This window comes from Cibotium barometz, chromosome 25, assembly GCF_041138505.1.
Source record: "Cibotium barometz isolate CiBa-2024 chromosome 25, ASM4113850v1, whole genome shotgun sequence".
In the NCBI taxonomy this organism is placed as follows: domain Eukaryota; kingdom Viridiplantae; phylum Streptophyta; class Polypodiopsida; order Cyatheales; family Cibotiaceae; genus Cibotium; species Cibotium barometz.
This window is the reverse complement of record NC_141070.1, coordinates 48,798,451-48,816,598: the sequence shown is the minus strand read 5'-3', so window position 1 is coordinate 48,816,598 and position 18,148 is coordinate 48,798,451. Positions and strand designations below refer to the sequence as shown.

The following is an 18,148-nucleotide window of genomic DNA, read 5'->3' as shown; positions in this document are numbered from 1 at the left end:
AGCTGGTGTGAACGTGCATGTAGCTAGATAGATCAAGTTGCATTGCCAAGTTTAACAATGGCTCTGTGCAAGAAGAGAGAGTGAAAATCCCATGATTCCTGTACATACAGAGTTCACCACGGTGACGACAGACACATACAAACACAATAGAGCACCTTGTTTCTAGAATGTGTTACAATATTAATGCAATTCTTACTCTTCAGTGCAAATTCCAAAGCAATGGCACAAACCCAACTTGCAATTTCATGTACCCAAAGGTTGCCATTAGTCAAGCTTCTACTATAGTTTTTTTTTCATGCATTGAGAAGCTAGTAATATGCATGTCAATACATGTGCCATCAATAGGCCTCCTAAAAAATACAAGGACTTGTACTCTTTGAAAAAGCACCTGATGAAATTTTCGTTTGCATGATGGCACTAAGTTGTCAAAGTAGGTCGTGGATGCTTACTTGAAGATGATGAAGCATACAAGTAATGTATTTTGCTTTACAATACATTCTAATTTAGCACCTTATAACCTTTCTTAGAAGCTTTAAAATCGTTGTTAAGCAACGTGTACATTTAATGTCAGAAACATTCTGTGAAAAGAAGGCAAATCGTTGTTAAGCAACGTGTACATTTAATGTCAGAAACATTCTGTGAAAAGAAGTCAGAAACACCACAAAACATCATCATAAGAAGGCAAATCAAGATATGGTGGTAGGAAGGGTGGCTAGACGCCAATCCCAATAAGGAGCACGCATTGAGTCTATCTCTTTCAGGTGTGCACATAAAAAATGAGCAAGGTGAAGAGGAGTACATGTATCTTCATCCAAATCAAGCATGAGCATCAGGTCATGAGGAGGAGGAGGTTCATATCCTAAACATAGGAGGTCCAGCAGAAGATCAAGTGCAAATATGCAGTCCTTGTTCTTTGTTAGTTCCTGCAAGCAAACATCTGCAACCACCTCACTCTTGACCAGCAACTCATTCTCCCCTTTGTAAAGTCCTTTGAGGTATCTCCAAGGACTCTCATTTGCAGAGTTGGCTGCTATTGCATCTCTACAATACTTCACTTCCGACTCTCGCATGCTTTGTATTCCCCCAAGAAGCGGACTATTCTTGATTACAAAGTACCGCTGCACTCAAACCCAAAAAAATCTTAATAGAAGTCTCTTTTCTGGAAAAAAAAAACCCAAAATCTTAAAACTTCCGGAAAAAAGACACTACTAACTAATTGATTGGGGTTTAATGAGCAAGGATTGCCCCCCCCTGATGTGCAGAATGCTAGATAAAAATGTGTATATAATGTTCTTACTTTATTTGGCAGGCTAAGTTGTTTTTATTAAATTGCTTTCTAGCTTTTATTTTGCAAGTAGCCTAGTGGTGTGGGTTTGTGACCAAAAAGGGAGAGGCTACCTAGTCATCATAAAGAGAAACACTCCTAAGAGTCAAATGTTGGTAAGGTTGTATTTAACCACGTTCTGTATCTAGAAACTTCTTCTAGTTCTGGTTTCGGGATCACCTGAGTCTCCTACTAATTCAGATCGGATTCTTCCGACATTTAGTCCTGGTCCAGTGTCTAAGGACCCCTTATCAGCCTTTGGGTGCACCATGCCAACCATCAGGAAACAGCCTTTGGGTGCACCATGTCTAAGGACCCCTTATCAGCCTTTGGGTGCACCATGATTGGATGGTCGGATAAATTGCTTTGGTCGTGAAGCCCCATTTCCCCCACCAAACTTAGGACATTAGCAAAGAACAGATTAGATGGGTATGAGAGTGATCCCGAGTTCAAATCCCCCCAGGCTCCCCGATGGCATCCAGGCCGGTCACTGCCCTAACTGTACCGCCTCCGAAAGGGAGGCCAAACCACCTTCAGTTGGGCACTCAAGTTGCTACTACAGAAGGATGTACTCAAGGAAAAAAAAGGGGGCTCAGCCTTAGAAAAAGCCCACAAAAAAACATGCATAGGTTTTTCCCTCTACTGCTGAGCAAGGATGCAGAAGAGCATAACGACAAATGGACAAGTGCAAGCAAAGACAGCAAAGCCCTGAACACGTGTGCAAGGCATGAAATAAAAAATGCAAATAGGGCCAACAGAGAAGAGTGCGTCAGCGATAGCGTATCCATCATCAATTGTGAGTGCATCAGTAGTTGGATGAGATCATCAAGAAGGACAGCAACCCTGAAGAAGCATCAGCATTGCTAGTCTAGCTGTACTAAAGCGGCTGGCCCAGCCCAAAAGTTTTATGGCTAAGCCACTTCGAAATTAATTGGCAATTTCCACGCTGATTTCCCCAGCGTGGAAATTCGCCCCCAATCATAGCTACTGAGTTGCTTTTTTTAAAAAAGTTTGGAGAATTAGAAATTATAACTCACACTCTCCATCTTTACAAGACTCCAGTGTGCAAAGCCTTGAGCACAAAAGCTCCAACAAGTAGCCTGCATAGGAAAGTCAGAAGTGATCTCCTATGGGGGCAAGAGCAGCTGTATGCACATGCACAAGCATTACAATGTGAAAGGGGGGGTCGAGTGCACGTGGGCTGCAAGCAACCATAGTACTGACAACCTGCAAGCTGGCCTCCTTTGCCAAGACAGGTCCAATACTAATGTACAGCTACTTGGCTGAGGGAAATTTGACTCAGCTAAGACTGTTCAAAGACCTAAAGCACAGCCATATTTTCCTATGCGATCCCATTGCATTCTGTTACATACCTAGTGCTAATCCTTGGGATTAAGTGGCATAATCCAATAGAGTTAGGGGAGCCCTAGGATAAGGAGAAAGCAGGCTAACACATGCGGGGAAGGTAATAAATCCATGTGCACTGGCTATTTACAACAGGAATCAAGATGGTTATTTATAGTAGCAAATTGCAATGCGCACTATAAAAGTGGAACATGGATTATTATTGTCATTACCTAACTACTAGTCAGAGTTCAACCAAGACTCCGGCCATGCATGTAGTAGAGCATAGATCGGCATGCCAAAGGCATGGATTTGTGGGAGTCAAACCTTAGCCCTTGGCTCGGGGGTCGTTCATGGCATGGATATGTGGGAGTCAAACCTTGGCCCCTGGCTTGGGGGTGGTTCAAAGCATAGAACCTATGGTTGGGAGGTGAGCTAGCATACACCCCTCTAAGGGGGTTTGCACTAATCACTCATGTTTTACGTTTAGGAGATCAATGGGGTTGTAACAATATCTCACTCCGTGACAGCATGGCTTCTTGGCCAACTCCTACACGGAGCTCTATGAAGTTGTCACCATTTGCTCTCTCTCCCGAACGAGGCTAGACGTCGAGATGCAAGTCTCAAAACCGGAGACTTCCAAGTTTATATGCATTTGCACCACTCTTGTGCATGCATTAGAGATTTCATAGCTGTATGAAGAAAGGGCCGGGAATTCCGCATAAGCCCCTGGAACTCATCCTCCAACCAATCCATATACTAAGAAGGCAAGAAACGGACTTTCAATCCCACCTCAATGTTGAGATTACATAGTGCGAGAGAGAGAGAGAGAGTGTGGGAGCCAAGGTGGTTCCAAATGTAGTGAACGATACGTTTAGTACGTTTGGAAAACGTGCTGAAAAGATTCCAAACGTAGTGAACGCTGTCCCCGATATATATACATATACAAAATTTATAGTTTACTTATAAAATTTTGAAATATGAAGTTTGAAGATTCATCAATGAACATTAAAGCACTTACTAATACTATACAACCTTTAGTTTCAATTTTGCGGGAGGGGGAGAGAGAGAGAGAGAGAGAGACTTGGGCGTGTGTGGGAGAGAGAGAGAGAGAGAGAGAGACTTGAGCGCCGCATAGAGACGCCCGCAGGAGAAGACTTGAGCGCCGCACTGAGGCAACCACACACATGTAAGGAAAAGCAGAAAAAAAAACGACGTTGACTTGCATCTGTTTTTTAAACCTATAAAATCACAAGTGCACTTTCACTACATTTCCAAATATTAGTGACAGGGTTGTTTCCATATGGCGTATGACGGCTTGTCGTACGGAATACCGTATGGTACATACTCGTACGGATTTTCTCAGGAAAAAAAAATTCTGAAAATTTTTTTAAATAATTTTTTTCCCCAAAAAAAATAAATTTTTAAGGAGGTAATGGTCTTTTTTTTGCTTATCTATGGCTGTTTGAGCTTCCTCTGTACTATGATGCTTCCCTCCTTTCTAAAATACTCCATATCTAGACTTGGAAATACCTAAGTTTATAAGTATTTTTTTAAAACACCGTATCTTATCGTACGATAAGAAAAAAAATTTATATCGTACCGTATTTTCTCGCACGGTATCGTACCTGACAACTATGGTTAGTGAACGTTCTGAACGTTTGGATTACATCCAAACGTAGTTTGGATGCAACTATGGTGGGAGCACAATGGAAAGAGCGTGATTGCACAACACAATGATTAATGAATTATATGCCCAAGACTTCCACCATTGTCATGTGCACATATGCCCAAGACAAGTTCCTCAACTAGTCCAGCAGGGGCAGCCAGAAAAAGACCAGAGTTTAGGAGCATGCTACAGTTTTGGGCCAAGGTTGGACTTGGAGCAAGGGCATGGAACACTTGGGTGCTGTCAGCTGAGACAAGGAGGATGTCGGCTGAGACCAAGGAGCTGTCGGCTGTACCTGATCAGAGGGCGGCTGTACGGCAGGAAGTTGTTGGCTGCAAGCGCTACATGGAGTATGAGCTAGACCAATCGGACAAGCGTTAAAGGGATTTGGACGGTGGACTGGCTGACCAGCAGTTGGCCAATTGACCAAGTCTTTGTAGTGAAGGCCTATAAATAGGGATGAAGGCTCCTCATTAGAATCATTCAACTCCATAAGAGTTGGGTCCTAAGGGTCCTATAGTAGGACAAGATTTTGGGTGTTTACCACCTTTTGTATAAGGCAGCCTATGGCTGTAGTGGAGGTACCTTTTTGTACCATATTAATATACTGAATTTCCAGCACATCTCTCTCTCTCTCTACTCTCTCTCCATATCTGCGTTTTGCATCAGCATGTTGTTAGGGCTGAAAGAAGACCCCCAGAGCTCCCGCATGTAACATTGTTATCAGAGCATCAGGCTCAGCAAAGCTAAACACTAATTCAGTCCCATATGATGGTGTACAGGTTCTCAAGGTACAGGAAAGTACACGGATACGAAGCCCAAGGCAAGGAACACAGAATCAGGAAGAGCTCCCAGGAGGTTTGTTGGTGGTGTTCCACAGAGCCAGAGGGGATGGCAGTCCTGTGAGCCAGATAGGTTCTCAGGCAACGGTCCCAAGGGAGGATTACCCTCCAAGGGTGATGTGAGAGTGCCAGACTCATTTCTCAGGAATGAAGACCAAGACAGTGTTCAGAGTCAGGGCAGGAATGGATCATGGACTAGAGGGAACAGATGCATAGATCTTAGTCTGTGACAGAGTAGTTGGAGACCGGGCCGGGTTTTCAGAGGAAGAAGGTTCCCAGAGATGGATGGATGACAAAGGGATTTCGGGAAAAAAATGGGATGATGACAGTCATCCAAGAGCAGGTTGGAATCCCGTCATCAAGTTTAGCAGAGGGGGATGTCATGTGCACATATGCCCATGGACAAGTTCCTCAGCTAGTCCAGTAGGGGCAGCCAAAAAAAGACCAGAGTTTAGGAGCATGCTACAGTTTTGGACCAAGGTTGGACTTGGAGCAAGGGCATGGAAGACTTGGGTGCTGTCAGCTGAAACAAGGAGGATGTCGGCTGAGACCAAGGAGCTGTCAGCTGTACCTGATCAGAGGGTGGCTGTATGGCAGGAAGTTGTTGGCTGCAGGCCCTACATGGAGTATGAGCTAGACCAGTCGGACAAGCGTTAAAGGGATTTAATGGACTGTGAACTGGCCGACTGCTCAGTTGACCAAGTCTTTGTGAAGGCCTATAAATAGGGATGAAGGCTCCTCATTAGAATCATTCAACTCCATAAGAGTTGGGTCCTTAGGGTCCTATAGTAGGACAAGATTTTGGGTGTTTACCACCTTTTGTATAAGGCAGCCTATGGCTGTAGTGGAGGTACCTTTTTGTACCATATTAATATACTGAATTTCCAGCACATCTCTCTCTCTCTCTCTCTCTCTCTCTCTCTCTCTCTCTCTCTCTCTCTCTCTACTCTCTCTCCATATCTGCGTTTTGCATCAGCATGTTTCTAGGAGTGTTTAGGGTTGAAAGAAGACCCCCAAAGCTTCCGCATGTAACAACCATGTACAATGCTTTTTTAGGCACTAGGGCCCTATCCTTTGTCCCTTAATAAGAGGTGGTTCACACCTAATGTGTTCACACCAAAAGACTTAAATAACCTTTCACACCACTGAGACTCTGACTATTCCAACAACCCCCCTCAGAGCGAAGATAGTGAGACTAGAACGCAAAAGAAGCAACCAACCTCCAACTGCATCACTTCACTGCAGAGAGGCAACCTAACCATGCGCACCTCCCGTGCCATGCTATTCCCTCAATCAGCTTATGACCAAGCTGAGATTATTGCTTAATCAACACCCCCGCCCCCCAACACCCAGGGGCGAATACATCTTTGCCTTTTATAGCATCAAGGCTTTACAACATATCCAAAAACATTTAAAAAAATCAGATTTTGGAGGAAAACCCGAGCAGAGAACCCATGACTTCAAAATAATTAGATTTTGGGGGACATGTAGAGAACCCTTAACTCAAATAAAAAAGGACTAGAAGTTGAGGAAGAAGAGTCTCCCCTCGATGCAATGAAGATCCTTTTGCGTTGTCGTTTCCAAGCCAATATGACTTCGATCGAGCTCATGCATATTTTTCAAGGTTCTAGCCTCTTGCACCTGAGCTACACCTCTGTTTGCAGCACATCATCCCCCTCCGGTAACCCTACTGTGCACACCGTCTCCAGCCGTATTCTCCATGCTCGTCATTGTCTAGGTAGATTAGATGTGTTCAACGTTCACCAAGTACAATGCTTTTTGTAGGCTTGGGAGGAGCCTTACCATTTGACACATAACAAGACACATGTCAACACACACACACACTAATGACATGTGGCACACTTATCCTATCCACACATAAGAGTGGGTTCACAGACACATGGACAGATAAACACATACAAGGGGTGGTTCACACATACGACGCTCCAAATACCAAGCAATTTACAATCCTTAAGAGTAAACCTTTTAAGCAATCTTTGTATATACTGCATCACGATTAAATTTCAGCCTTTAAGGCTGAATTACATGCTTCTTTTGAAAGGTCAGATTTGGGCCTGTTGCATTACTATTTGGGGATTCAGTTCTTATAGCATGATGATGGGATAGTCATAGGTGTCCAACGAAACCTTGAAGACTATCACTCCTTAACGAAGCTTGGCATGATAGAAAGCCATATGTGGCTCATGTGCGTGTCTTCGGTTGCTTGGTTTATGCTCTTGTGCTTGAGCAACATTGTACCAAGCTTGATGACAAGGCAGTGAAATGTATTTTTTTGTGGGCTATAGTGCTGCGAGTAAAGGGTGCCATCTCTACCATCTTGCTTCTTAGTGGGTCATGGTTAGTCGAGACGATGTCTTTGTAGAAAATTCATCTCAATCCTTGCTTGAATACAGAAAACAACCATTTGTTGGCTCACATGATCTCTTTGATCCTCTTCTCTTATGGGACACACATACTAGGTGTTGGGGATCTGGACACAAAGAGAGGAAAGCAATTCAGCAAGATAAATTGGTGCCTCCTTAGATGTCACAAACCTTGCGGGACAGCAATGTAGTGGCTCCTTTGGCAGGGCGAACATGTACTAGTTCTCACCATACATCCGGACATTTTGTGGATCATGCTCTCATTGCCTCTACTTGCAATGACGAGGAACCTGTTTCCTTTGAGGAAGCACAGGAAGATCATAACTCTGCCTTCTTGAACAATGATTTGCACAAGGAGGTATATGTATCTCAGCTTTGTTTTTTTGTTCAGAAGGGTCAAGAAAACAAAGTGTGTAGGTTATGGAAGGCTTTGTATGGTCTTAAGCAGGCTTCGAGAGCTTGGTATGAGAAAACAGATGCATACTTGGTTTCACAAGGGTTTGTAATTAGTCCCATAGAGAGCACGCTCTATGTCAGAAAGATGAAAGAGGGTAATACTCCTGGGATGGATGGTTTGCCCAATGAATTCTTTCAGGCGTATAAGGAATGGATTGCTCCCTATCTTTTGAAAGTTTGGTTTGAGACTCTCAGCTATGGTGCCCTCCCTATCTCTGTTAACATTGGGGTCATTAAGCTCATTCATAAAAGGGGGAGAAAGGACTTGCTTGACAACTGGAGACCCATTACCTGTCTTACCTCTACCTATAAGGTTTTTGCCCTTACCCTTGCTAGGAGGCTCAGCCCTTTAATGGATGATATCATTCTACAGGAGCAAAAAGGCTTTATTAAGGGCAGATATATCCTTGATGCCATTATCAACATTTGGGAAGGGTGTGAGTTTGCCCAAGACATTGGGCTTGATTTTCTTTTCTTCAAAATTGATTTTGATAAAGCATATGATAGAGTTGAATGGGACTTTGTTCTACAATCCTTGTCTGACATTGGCTTTGGGAAAAATTTTATTAAATATGTTCATGTGCTACTTGGTAATGCTAAAGCTATTGTCTCTCTTAATGGATCTCTTACAGAGCCTATCACTCTTAGGAGATCTATCAGGCAGGGCTGCCCCATTGCTCCTCTTTTGTTTGTTATTGTGGCTGATGCTTTAGGTTGGCTGGTCAAGGATTCTCTTGATAAAGGTGAGATCAAAGGTATTCCTGTCCCTGGTTTTGATCATGATCTATGTCTGCAACAGTTTGCTGATGACTCTAATTCCTTTATTGCCAATGATGACTTAAGTGTTAAAAATTTTTGGAACTGCCTTGACATCTTCTGTGAAGCCAGTGGTTCTATTATTAATCACTCCAAGACTGGAGTATGGGCCTCTAAAGGTAACATTCCTGACTCTATCTCTAATGCTGGTTGTACCCAAGTCCTCTCTGGGACCATTTTCAGGTTACTAGGGATTCCTATGGGTTTTGGCTGCTCCATCAAGAGTAGATGGTCCTGGGTTATGGAAAAAGTCAAAGCCAAGTTCAAGCATTGGAATGATTATAACTCTACCCTAGCCTCTAGACTCTTTGTTTTGAACCACTATATCCTTCCTACTGTCATATACTTCCTTGCTTGTTGGAGGCCTCCTGAGACACACCTTAGAGAGCTTGACAGGCTCACTGCTGACTTTCTTTGGGGTAACAGTGCCACCAATAATAAAATCCATAAGGTGGCACCGTGGCATTAGAGAAGTGTACCCTGCCTAAAGATCAAGGAGGTTTTGGGCTTCTGGAGGAGGTTTTGGGCTTCTGGACATCAGAACCATGGCTGATAAACTGGCTTGCAAATGGAAAGTTAGAAGTGTCTCCACCAGAGACTTCTGGACTTTTTTCATTCACAGAAACTGTGGGCGGTTTCATCATAGGAATCTTAAGGCTTGGGACAAATTTTCCCCCAATGAGATATTTATGTCCAATGCTCCATTTAAGGCTAAGGGTACTACTCTTGCTAACCAGTATTGGAATGCTTGGTTTAAGTATAAGAGTTTGGTGAGCTTAAAGGACAAGAAAGAGCTCCTCTACCTGCCCTATGATTCTATATGGTTCAGTAAATTTGTGCAGCCTATCTCTGATTCTCAGCTACGCAGAGGTCACAAGTTGTACAAACTTGGCTTTTGTAGTTGGAAGGACCTCTGGGTATCTAATCACTGGGCTGACCAGTATGACATCCTTAGCATTGCTACTGTCTCTCCTGCTTGTCTTAATCTTTTAATGGAAAGGTTAACACTTATATCTTCCATCTTCCCTTTGTTGATCCCTACCCCTCCTCAGCCTATTACCCAATTGGTCTGCTGGAACAACAGTAGCCCTCTCCTGCCTGTCCCGAACCTGTGCAGAGATAACTCTAAACTTATCCTCTTGCTCAATGATAAGTGGAACTTTAAGTGGAGTACTAGCCAATGGAGCTACAGATTTAAGTCTATTTGGGCCTTCTCCCCTTCTGTTAAGCATTCTTGCTTTCTCTGGCTCATCCTCCATAAGGGGATCTGGACAGGTGCTTGTGCTGCCAAGATTGGTAAAGGTAATGGTTTGTGCCCCCGGTGTAATGCTAACATTGAAGACATTCCTCACATGTTTTTTCATTGCAGGTACAATGCTAAGTTTCTAAACCTTCTGTATACCTGTTTTAAGAGTATTCACCCCAACCCATTTTCTCCTAAAGAGGTTCTTTTGGGGGAATGTATGCACCTTGATCCCCCATTGTGGCATATGATCAGATGTCTGTTCCTCCATGAAATCTGGAAAGAAAGAAATGATTATGTCTTCTCTAATGGAGGGAGGAACCATATCTGGGCTTTAAAAGCTCACATTTCTAAAGTTGCTGTGCAGGTTATGGGGGAGATGAAGGATGCAGTGGAAGATTTTCAAAAGACTTTCCAAGAAGTCAAGCTTGGAAGATGGCAGACTTGGAAGTCTAGGCTCATGAAGATCTACTCAAGAGATCGACTGTCAATGATTGATGGAATCCTTTCCTCATAGTACAAGAATCTTGTTATTTTGTTAGAAAGCCCTCAGATGTTCCTATGCAGGACTATGTAAGCAGTTGTGCCCCTCGCAGAGCCTTTATCTCTGCTGTAGCTGTAACTTTTCTTTTCTTCTAATTTAAATCAAAGCCCCGATAGCATAGTCACTGGCATCAGTTTCAAGAACATAAGGCCGACTAGGATCAGGTAATGCTAAGATAGGTGCTTCCTTGACTTTATCTTTCAAAAGTCTGAAGGCCATATCCAAATCGTTATTCCAAGTGATAGGCTGATTTGACTTACATCCACGACCTTTCAATAAATCGGTCATCGGTAGTGTGAGCTGAGAGTACTCCCGCACAGATTTCCGAAGAAAAACTACAAAACCGAGAAAAGAACGAAGTTGTTTCACTGTTCGCGGTATAGGCCAGTCCAGAACCTTCTGAACTCGGTCATAGTCAATGCTCAATCCATCTCTAGTGATCTTGTGTCCCAAGTAAATGATGTCGGTCATAAAGAACTCACATTTACTTAGCATATAGTCGATTCTGTCTTAAAATAGATAAGACAATCGTGAGGTGTCTAACATGATTCTCAAGAGTACGACTATATATCAAAATATCATCCAAGAACACCACCACAAATTTTCCCAAATGTTCACGAAAAAGATCGTTCATCATTTGCTAGAAAGTGGCTGGAGCATTGGTTAACCCAAAAGGTAATATGAGAAACTCATAATGGCCATACCTAGTCCGAAAGGCGGTTCTTTCGACATGCCTTTCATGAATACGTATCTGGTGATAGCCAGTACGTAAATCTATCTTTGTGAAATATTTCGCTTCTGCTAACCGGTCAATCAGGTCATCTGATCTAGGGAGAGGATAACGGTTCTTAATGGTCAGCTTGTTCAATCTCTTGTAATCTATACACATTCTCCCGGTATTGTCCTTCTTTTTCCTAAGCAACACACGTGCACCCCAAGGTGATTTACTTGGACGGATCTGGCCTATCCTCAAATAATCTTCAAGTTGTTTAGCCAACTCATCTTCCTCAGCTTGGCTCATCTTGTAAGGTGGAATACTGACAGGATGAGCACCAGGGATCAAGTCAATACGATGATCTACTGCCCGTTCAGGTGGTAAACCCGATGGCAGTTCCTTAGGAAATACGTCTTGAAACGAATCAAGTATCTTCTATAATTCTTTGCTTTCAAACACACTTAATTCATTGACATCCATGGAAGGTATGAGAAATGAAGAAAGTGGAATCAATACACAATGGAAAGCGGTATACAAAGAAGAATCCATTATATTTCCAAAATCAATTGTATTTACAAGAGGTCCCTGAGAGGGATGAATACAATCACCTAAAATACTATACTTGGTGTCCCTATGCTGAAAAGAAAAAATATGACTAGACCAATCTATCTGGACTTGAAGAGTCTTAAACCACTCAATCCCTAATAACGAGTCTACATTTTCTAGGTGCATTACATAGCATTTCAGAGTATCTTTGTAGTCCTGAATCTGGATTGGAAGCATCTCCACCTTTCGATCCCAAACTTGCCTTCCCGCAGGTAAGCGTACCTCATAGGTATGATCGCTGGGTGTCGTATCAAGACTCAATTTCTGTCAAAGACAACTGGTTAGCCGTCTTTGGCTTGGGTCCTGCGTTTGTCTTGGTACCCTTTTGCTTTGGGCACTCGTTACGCATGTGTCCTTTTTCTTCGTAGATAAAACAACGTCCTTCCTTCTTGAGCTTTAAAGCCCTAAGGAGTTGTTTCTTCTTCGCTGGTGTCGAACTGGAATTCTTCGAAGGTTAGTCCGAAGACTTTCCTTCAGTCGTGTTAGCCATAGGTGCGGAGAACTTTCTTTTATGCTTGTTCCCCTGCTCGGTAACGGGTTTCGACTCGGAAGAGACCATTGTATCATCATAGATACGAGCTGAATGAATGGCCTCATCCAATGTTTTGCATTTGTTATTTTTTACCTGTAAACGGTATGAGTCTGGTAAACCAGCTACGAAAAACCCCAAAAGAGTAGTGGGATCCATCTTTGTAGCTTTCATCCGCAAGTCCCTAAACTTCTGGAGGTAGACCTCATAAGTGAGGTGCTACGAGGTCATGGTCAAAGCTGAAAACCGGGCAACAAACATCATAATCATCCTCTTTCTTGACGAATTCTTTCTTGAAGACGTCTTCGAATTATGCCCAACTTGTTGGCTTAGGGTTGAGTTCCTTCCACCAAAGCAAAGCTTTGCCGGACAGGAAACCTGCTGCTAACTAGATCTTTTTTCCATCATCATATGGATGAAACTGAAAGTGAACTTGCCACTTGTGTAGCCAAGTGTCCACGATCTCCTTGGTGCGCTGCTTTTGCTCGCCCCCGAACGGTTCCGGAGTAATGTTGGGGCCCAAAGCAGAAGCCAAGGTATCCATACCCGATAGAGTAGAGAGGGTAGTGGTCAAAAGAGCGATGGAGTTTTGCAAAGCTTGCAACTTGGGTTGCGATTTGTGCCCGACGTTCTGACGAAGAAGCTTCGAGAGCTGCTTTGAACTCTTGGAAATCTGATTTTGACACATAATCGTCAATAAGATCGACATCGGTATCTTCCGTAGCCGGCAAGCCTTCGCGTTCAACAAGGGGCTTCAACTCTGATTCTTGGGTCGACATCGTGAAGAGGGTAAGTAGAGAGAAAATTCGATCTTTGCACAATGAAAGTGCAAGGGAACTTGAGAGCTTGAGAGCTTGAAAACTTGAGAGATGTGTAGCAAGAAGCCCACTTAGGGGGTTTATAAAGATTTTTCCAAAAGCTAAAAATCCCCAAAAGCTAGCTTTAGCTTTTGCTTTTGTGTTTTTATATATATATATATATATACATATTCTGTTTTCTTTATTTTAAAAAAAACACCGTTAAACCTTGGAGGGGAGGTTTTTTAACTTTTTTAAAAAAAATATTTAAACTAAAAAAAACGAAAGCAGCTCAAAATGGCGAGTGCTTTCCTTGTTTTTTTTCTCTGTTCCCTCCTGGATTTTAGCCGCCGACGTGCTGCTGTCGTCACCTTCTCTGCCGGTGTTTGCTTTCAAGCGTCTGCGCCAACCTCTTGTAGGCCTGCCCACAAGGCGGCGTGGGCCTGGTCGCCTGCCCGCCTGGCCTAGGCGCCTACGTAGGCCTGGCCTGGGCACCAGCCCGCCTGGCCTAGGCGCTGCGTAAGCTTGGCTGCCTGGCTGCGTAGGCCTAGGCGCCTGGCCGCCTGGTTACGCAGGCCTATGTGCCTGCCAGCAGGGCCGCCTACATAGGCCTGGCCGCCTGCATAGACAACTAGTGTCCAACACCTACCCAACATGCAGCTCTTCACACGACCAGCAACTCTTCACGACCAGCACTGCAACGTTCGCCTCGCACTCTCTCTCTCTCTCTCTCTCTCTCTCTCTCTCTCTCTCTCTCTCTCTCTCGTTCGCGTTCAACCAAAAGCAACGAACATGCTTTTTTGTTTTCTGTTTCTCTCACTGTTGAAACTGTTTATACAGTTCAAAGCCATCTTTCCTCTTCTTTGCAAAGCAAACGACCCTACCATCTACCATCCCCATCAACATGGGTTTCTTTGATGAAGAAAAACACATACTATTCTGAAAACAACAGTATGCACAGAAAAAACAGCAAGCTTTTTTAACACATACCTTTCTTCGACCTCATCTTCTCTACCTACCGACTTGCTCGTTCACGAGGTATACTCTGATACCACTGTCAAATCCACAACGGATCTCCTCGTGATCGTTCCTAGTACGAGACTCGAATCCTGCAAACAAATGAATAAACAACAAGGGGGTGCAGGCCTAACTCACCTCCCAATCATGACAGAAGTGGGTAAGCCCACAGTCTTGGCTGTCCCCACCGAGCCACGAGCTGAGCTAACTAGGTTGAAACTTGACGCGTCCCATACCGCCACGAAGCTGCCCTCGCGGGCCTCGAGATTGCTACCGGCCTCGGCTGCATAAAGCATGTGCACATCTACACTAGATCCAGGCTCCAAGACCATAGAGCTCTCACAAACTCGCGAGACTCTCTATATCCCAATAACTAACCTTGGCCACCCTTTTATAGGCTCTTGGCCAGTCATCGGGCGTCCACACTTGGGCGCCCGCCCGTCCCCCTAACTCAGCTCACCAATCAGCCTACCTAGCTCCAAGCTTCCCCAAGCCTCGAAACTAGTCTTGCGTGCGTGTAGCACACGGTAGATACACACTGTGCACATGACAACTCCTTTGACTAGATAAGAGGAGTTGTTGGCACATGTAACAATATGTCCTTTGCGTGCATCTCCAGTGAAGTAGATAAGTGGCGTTGTGACGTAATGTGCTTGTTGTGGCACCACTGTCAAAATACCACGGATGTGTATATGCCACCGTTATGCATGCATCATAAAGAGAAGGATCATAGCTACACTGAAACTGGAATGCCCATTCATCCTAAGCATAGCTGGCAGATTCCTTCTTTTTAGCACTAGGTGATGATGCATCGTCCCACAGGCATATCTAAGTCGTTCTTCTCTTTCTCTTTTGCAAAGACTCTTCCTGCATTCATTAATGTAGTGACTTGGCTTCTTCTGACAGTAATTATATTTGCCCTTCTTTTTGCGCTTCTCATTGTCACCCTTGTTAGCATCTTTACTAGAAGACGCAACTAAACCACCATTGGTAACAAATGCTTTGCCTTTGCTTTTTCCTTGGGCAGCAAAGGCTTGATCCCCATGCTTTATGCCAAACTTGTTCATTCTGGATTGCTCCTCTTGTAGGAGTAAAGACACCAACTAACCAAATGAGAATGAGTTGGGATTTCCCTTCATCAATCTGAGTGTAGTGGCAAAACCTTGATACACGTCAAGTAACGCATTGAGAATAGTAGTGACTAGAGAGCTGTCCGCAATGATCTCATCAATGTTTGCAAGTTGCTCTCGAAGGTCTTTCACCTTCATCAAATACTCATCCATTGAGTCAACATCATCCATACTCAACAAGTCAAGCTATTTCTTCAAATAGGCTACGCGGGTCTCATTGCGCACTTGGTAAAGTGCTACAAGTGCATCCCAAGCCCTTCGCAATGACACATAGGCGTATGTGAGGTATAATGCTCCTCTTCACTGATACAGCAAATGATAGCATGTGCCTAAGCATCTCCGGCATCCAGTTGCAATGAAACGTGTTTCATTCAGTTTGAATGAAACAAAACGTTTCATACGAATGAAACACGTTTCATTCGTGTCCACCTGGGAACTGTACGATTTAAGCGTTTTTTACCCAAAGCCTTTAGTTTTAACTTGAAAACATGGTTTAATGTGTAAATGATGCATGTTTAATATTGTTTGCACGGAAGGCAACATATTTTTTACATATTATAAACTTTTATATAAATTTTGGGGCCTGTGACCCCCCTGTTTTGTATAAAACGTTTTTGAAACGTCTGAGATTCAAAAGAAACGTTTATGAAACGTGTTTCATGAAACACCTAGAAACTATGCACCCGCCGCTAATCCGCAGTAGGGGGTGTGGGTGCCAGAATGACAAATGACCCCGAAGTGTCACATGTAGCTCTGCTCTGGCCACCTGTAGGAGCAGGAGCAACTAGCTACTACAAAATTGGCAAGGGAGGATGGACGTCCTCACATGTAACCATAGCCCATACGCCCATGGCAACCAACAGATGCCTCATCATGAAAGCTCACAATGGTTAATTTGTCCCATCCAATTTGTCCTCATTGCCAAGCATTTTAACCTACAAAAGACTCTCTGTCCCACACCAAATGCACCTAACCAATACATTACAAAGGCAATGTCCGCTGAATGCAACCTGTATGGCTGTGAAGTGGCCCAATGGTGGCTGTAAACCTACAAATTTAATGAAATTACTAGTGTAGGGATAGAGATTACTAGTGAAATGTCAAAAATTGAGTTGCCGGTGGCTGATTTTTCGAGTAGCCCCAAATAGTTTAACCAATGGTGGTTCAATGACAATTGTATGGGCATCACCCGGGGATATACGAACAAGTACAGGTGACGCACATGTACAGACTGTATGGCGGTGGAAAATGTACAGAAGGGAAAAAACATTTGGGGCAAAATCAACCTGGAGCTCTGATACCAAATGTTGGAACCTGTAGGTCAAGGTTAGCAACAGCAAGACACTCACAATAGGGCTCAAATAGAGTGAGAGAGTGAGAGGCACACAGCTTGATGATGATTACCAAGTGGAATGAGTGGTACAAGGTACAATGGATAAGTACACCCCAAATGATAAGTGTTAGAGAGTGTTCACATGCATGGGGAAAAAACCTCCTACAGAGGGAAAAAAATGCCCCAGCGAGTCCTAGAGTGTTCACACACCACTACCCATGACGTAGATGTCTCTGTCCCCCCTACCGTCCGTCACTTAGCTCCCCACCTCAATCTCCACTCTGCTCTGCCCCTGACCCAACGTCTCTAGTACCTAGGGATCCACCTCTACTCTGCTCCGCCAGTGGCACCATCCGCCCCACCCTTGGCAAAAGGGGGAGGGGAGGGGGGGGGGGGGGGGGCGCATTTGGATGGCACACGGGGGTGCTCTCTCAGCCCTGTCCAAGCAACACCCACATGTCCTTACTCGGGGAACCCCACTTTTTGGGCCCCTTCATGGCAGTTGCACCCACACCTCTATTCACACCTGACCTTCGAAGTTCGACGCTCCCCCTCCTACACCCTCTCCTCATCGTCGACCTTCTGCACCGACATTGACCTCTTGCACCACTCGCATCTACTACTACTTCATCCGCATCGCTCAGACATTTTCTATTAGATAATTTTCTTTGCTCTCTACATAGTTATTTTCAGTACACTTGCAAATGTCTTCCTCGAATGAGCTACTCGCAACCTAAAGGTTGCATTCCGTGGGCACTCTATTTACAATGTGTTGGACAAGTAGCATTTGCTGTGGGATAGATTACTTTTTTGTAGGCAGAAATGGCTAGAAATGATGTATGTGGAATGCTTCTTGCTGAGGTTAAGTTGGATGGGACCAGCTATCCACTACGGTCATACATGATGAGGCATGTACTTGTTGCCAAAGGCTTCTGGAATGTGGTCATTGGACTTGAGGCACGCCCTACGAGAAGGCAACATGTCGAAGGCAATCTGCAGAGGCATGGCTTTGCCATCTCGTGAATTCAGGCTTGTAGATGAGAGAGCAGCAGTGACAAAACAGTAGAACAATGTATTGGAGAGAGACTATGAAGCAGATTGAGTGAGGAAACAATAGGCTCAGCTGGGTGAACGGTTGCAGAGAACAATGAGAGCAGCAAGCAAAGGTTGAGCCTTGACTGAAGGAGCTCGACATGAAAGATTCAAGAGATGGCAACGGAACAAAGTAAGGTAGCGTGGAGAAGACGAAGACTGTAGATGAGGAAGCGGGACCCAAGCTGCAGGCCATGAGCAGTGAATGGCGGGCAGCAATGCAGGAGCCGTGCCCAGGGGAAACTTTAATTTTTTAAATAACTCTTTAATTGAGATTTTAAGGAAAGCTTCACACACATGGGAGTTG

The 18,148-nt window shown here is 44.1% G+C and overlaps 1 protein-coding gene across 2 annotated transcripts in view; it reads right to left on the bottom strand.

Annotated features, from left to right (window-relative positions):
- Positions 1 to 220: 220 nt before the first annotated feature.
- Positions 221 to 18,148, bottom strand: part of FTA (farnesyltransferase A) — a 46,379-nt gene continuing 28,451 nt past the window's right edge. The window contains exons 5-6 of one of the 2 annotated variants that reach the window (XM_086819687.1): positions 650 to 1,118; positions 221 to 591 (exon numbers count right to left, since the gene is read on the bottom strand). In XM_086819687.1, the coding sequence (XP_086675813.1) occupies positions 687 to 1,118 (432 nt within the window). In that variant the 3' untranslated portion in view covers positions 221 to 591; positions 650 to 686. Of the gene's footprint in view, positions 592 to 649; positions 1,119 to 18,148 lie in introns of those variants that run through there. The other variant, XM_086819689.1, reaches the window with a different exon arrangement.